The 4,341-nt window shown below is 43.2% G+C and overlaps 1 protein-coding gene across 1 annotated transcript; it reads left to right on the forward strand.

The window, feature by feature from the left end:
• On the forward strand, nucleotides 1–1,656 carry LOC105048560 (uncharacterized). Its single transcript, XM_010927900.4, has one exon. It carries the CDS (start codon nucleotides 790–792, stop codon nucleotides 1,636–1,638), a length of 849 nt encoding a protein of 282 aa, XP_010926202.2. The 5' UTR covers nucleotides 1–789; the 3' UTR covers nucleotides 1,639–1,656.
• The last annotated feature ends 2,685 nt before the right edge of the window (nucleotides 1,657–4,341 follow it).

Below are 4,341 nucleotides of genomic sequence, written 5' to 3' on the forward strand. Positions count from 1 at the left end.
TCCGCCGTTTGATGAGGCTGATGCATAGAGATGCTCATGATGTCATTTAGAAATGCTGATTTTTGAGTTTTTTGCCTCATTTTGACAACACTTTTTGAGTTGTTATGTATGATTCTAGATGGGTTGAAATGCCCTAAGTTGAAGCTTATGGACCCTAAATATGATTGGACATAGGCATCATTATAGTGCATCTTGAGTGTGACTTTACTCTTGCATGGGTTAAAATTCAGGCTAATCTAAATTTAGACTTAGATAACAATAAGAAGGCCTGATGATTTGGCCCAATTTTTTATGTCGTTGAAGAGGCTTTAATTTATGGATATACCTCTAAGGCCCAACAACGAGTTGAATAGGCCGGCCTTTTGGCCCGGCCCGGTATCCATTTGAAGGCCCGAAGGCCTGTTATCAGATCCGAACAGGGCATAGTCCTGTCCGAACACGGCATGGTCCCGTTCGAACACGCCGGAGAAGGAGTCCGCCTCCAATGCCAACTTCATCGGAGGCTAGGAAGGCCTGGACTCTGCTCCTGTTTAAGAACCCCAATCCCCCCCACTTCTTCTCACAGGGAAATCGCCGCAGACGGTTTAGATTAGCTTGAAATATTCTCGATATAGAAAGAGAATCTTGAGATAGTATAAGGATGTTTAAATCTGCGTCTCTCTCTTTTTGTTGTTGAGAGGAGATCTCACTTGATAGAGAGTCCGGTTCTTGAAAAAAAAAAAAAGAACTCCGCCCCTCAGTTGTTTTTGTTTTCTCTTGCATGATATAGGGTCCTCAGATCAGCATAACATGATCATGGTCATAGCGAAGGAGAAGAAGATTACAGATAAATCGAACCATCTTCAACCGGAATCGTTCAGAAGAAAAATCCGTCTTATCTTCAACGATGCCGATGCTACGGACTCGTCCTCCGAGGAAGAAGAGGATAGAGGGATGATGAGAAAGAGCAACAAACGTATAATTCATGAAATCCTTATCAGCCCCTCCCGCTCCTTTTCCACTTTCTTTACTCCTGTATCCAAAACCCGAAAGATTCAAACCTTGAAATCGATGGATTCTTCTACGGGTACTCGTAAGTATAAAGGTGTTAGGCAGCGGCGGTGGGGAAAGTGGGCGGCAGAAATTAAAGATCCAATCAGAGGTGTGAGGCGCTGGCTCGGCACCTATGACACCGCCGAGGAAGCAGCCGACGCCTATCAGGCCGCGGTGAGTCGTATGCTGGAGGAGAAGCAGCAGCTCCTCCGCCCTTCGATATCTCCTACCTCCTCAGCATCTGAGATTTCTGAGGTCACTTTTTCCGCTCCCTCTCCGTCCGCTCCCTCTCCGTCCTCCGTTCTCGATCTCTCTGTCGCTGAGGTTAACGTGGCCGTTGAAGAGGTGATGCACACCAACAATTCTATTTCTCATGGGGCGGATGTGGTGGATGCGATGGAGGAGGAGTTTTTCGAGCACCGTCAATTGGTGAAGCCGGAGTTTGATTTTCGGCCGGAGTTTGATTTTGGGCTGGATTCCGATGTTTTTCTTTTTGGCTCCCTCAGCGGAGAGTTTCTAGGACTTAATGACCTTCCATGGGAGCCCTCGTTCGAGGATCTCGATTGCTCCTTCTTAGAGAGTCCAATGGAAAATGTTGTATTTTGAACGTCATAGTATTTAATATTTTTTTTGATTTAATTATATAAAAAAATCTGAAATTTTTTCAATTCAGATCCTAACTCTAATTTTTATTTGCTTGCTATGATTAGATTGTGATATGATACATGTGACCCACTTAGATAGCTTTTTTTTGCTAATATAAAAAAAAAATTCAAAAATTCTCTTTCCTTTCTCCTATCTTCTTCCGTCTAAAGTTTTTATCAATGGAAAGATAAAAAAAAAAAAATTCTCTCCCTCTGAATCTTTGTTCTTTCTCCTTTTCACCTCCTTGGAATAGAAAGAAGAATTTCATTGTTAGATTGGTAGAGATTAAAACTCATGTAACCTATCTCCTTCAATCTCTTTTCATCCTCACTTCACTATTTCACTCACCTCTCATCAATGGTTTGGATTACTTTATGCTCAAAATCACTACCAATGTTTGATGCTAGAGCAATCCATACATCATTTTGCAAGTTAACTGAGGGATCCATAATGTAAGAATTAGGAATCATCGAGAAAAAAATATCTAAAATCATAACACATTTATGGATCCAATCTAATACAAGCTGAAAACATTATTTCCATCACCAAAATTGAGGATCAATCATCGATGCTCGTCGCTAAAGGCAAACGCCATCTCTCCCAAGGTCATCGTCGGTGTTTAGGTACCAAGAAGGTGATAAGATTTTTAGATCGAAATAGATCAAAACCCTAACTAAAGATGGACTAATTTGAGGAATAAAAGCTACCATTATATCCATCATCATTTTTTTCTACATAAATAAATTTTTGCCATATAGACAAGCCATATCATAACTCCATCACGATAGACTGACGAAAATTAGAAGATGAAAAGATTTTTGGATCAAAATATATTAAAACCCTAACTGAAGATGGACTAATTTGAAGAATAAAAGCTACTATTCTACCCATCATCATTTTTTGCCACATAAATAAATTTTTGCTATATAGATAACCCATATCATAACTCCATCACGATAGATTGACGAAAATTACATCCAGAGTCCAAATTGAAGAAATTTGAAAGTTCGCTAATTTGATTCTACTAAATAAAAGTTTAGGCTGAAATTGAAAATCTTTAAAATATTTAGAATTTTAAAAATCTTTAAAATATTTAGAATTTTTCACATAATTTTTTTTTTTTCTTAGATGTGTAGCCGATTTTGGTTCCCGTAGTATTTGGAGAAAGGAAAACAAGCTATGACGAGAAATGGCCAAGGAGAGGTTTTCTTTGGGTTTTTCTTGGGCTGCGAGAGCCGTCCAAAGAAATTTTGTAATGCTCTCCCAGCAAATCATGTTATCCTCGACCTTCCATTCTATATATATTTATGGACTTTATTATTATTTTATAAGTTTTTAAACAATCTCTTTTCTACCAAGCATGCAAATAAATCGCATATTAGAGATCTAACCTTAAAGCAAGGGGCAAGATATAACAGATGGTCTTGAGTAAAGAAGTTGTCAAGACTGAATGGACATGATAGGAGCTTGCCAAACATTTTACCATCTCCATGTAGTTTTTCTTCAGGGCATTTCTCTCAAACCCAAACCCCTGGTTAAAACCTGCAATCATTATATCCCTTAACCCTGCAATCTGCAGACTAGCTCGCTGATCCACAGTTCGAATGAAATCGTGGAGTACCAACCCCTCATTCCAACGGTCTCTACTTCAAGGTTAAGTTCAAAATTTAAACTCCTCACCAACAGCGACCTACTGACTCAGGAACCTACGACCAAAAAGATGAAGTCAAAGACACTAGCTACAGTGTTTCAAGCTCCCTCATACCAGTCAAACGAGTATTTGAGAAATTTCTGAAAGCAACGGCAGGTGACAATATTCAGACCTGTTGTGGGATAGGCATCGGGGGCATCGAGTCCGAAAGTCTCATATCGGAAAATTACAAGAGACTCTACTGCTTAAGTACTACCAACCTCCCTCTCCCACGTGAGGTACCTTTTGCGGGATAAAACCGTGAGGGGCGGGGTGCTGACCGGGTCAAAGGCCTGGGTCCCGTTCCAAAGCGGACAATACCTCACGATTGGGTGGTGATGATGGGTTGGTACGACTGGACAGTAGATCAAGACCAGTGGCGCCGTCTGTGGGAACCCGTCCCCTACCCGCGCAGTAGTCTCTCTTGCAGGGGGGCTCTGTTGTGGGATGGGCATCGGGGGCATCGAGCCCGAAAGTCCCATACCGGAAAATTGCAAGAGACTCTACTGCTTAAGTACTGCCAGCCTCCCTCTCCCACGTGAGGCGCCTTTTGCGGGGCAAAACCGTGAAGGGCGGGGTGCTGACCGGGTCAAAGGCCTGGGCCCCGTTCCAAAGCGGACAATACCTCACGATTGGGTGGAGGTGATGGGTTGGTACGACTGGGTAGTAGATCTCGACCAGTTAACTGTTGGAGAATACCGACCGACCCCACTCATGCCGACTTATAATCGGGCATACCTGACCGACCGACCGATCGTCGGGTGCCATTACCGACCGATCGACGGCTCTCTACCGACCGAAGATATGTCGGTCGGGCAGACCTTTTCCGCCCTCCTGGCCGACTGCACCAGGGGGTCCGATGCCCGACTCCCGCGACGTGCCCGACTGACCGTCGGAGGGGTCCGAATCTCCACCTGACGCCCCTCAGCTGGCCACCGACCTAAGGTCGATGGACTCCTCCAATCGTCGTGCTA

The sequence above is a fragment of the Elaeis guineensis genome, chromosome 7 (assembly GCF_000442705.2).
Source record: "Elaeis guineensis isolate ETL-2024a chromosome 7, EG11, whole genome shotgun sequence".
Taxonomy (NCBI): domain Eukaryota; kingdom Viridiplantae; phylum Streptophyta; class Magnoliopsida; order Arecales; family Arecaceae; genus Elaeis; species Elaeis guineensis.

Bases quoted from the DNA above. Each gene is read 5' to 3' on its own strand.
- LOC105048560 (XM_010927900.4), top strand. From the start codon at position 790: ATGATCATGGTCATAGCGAAGGAGAAGAAGATTACAGATAAATCGAAC.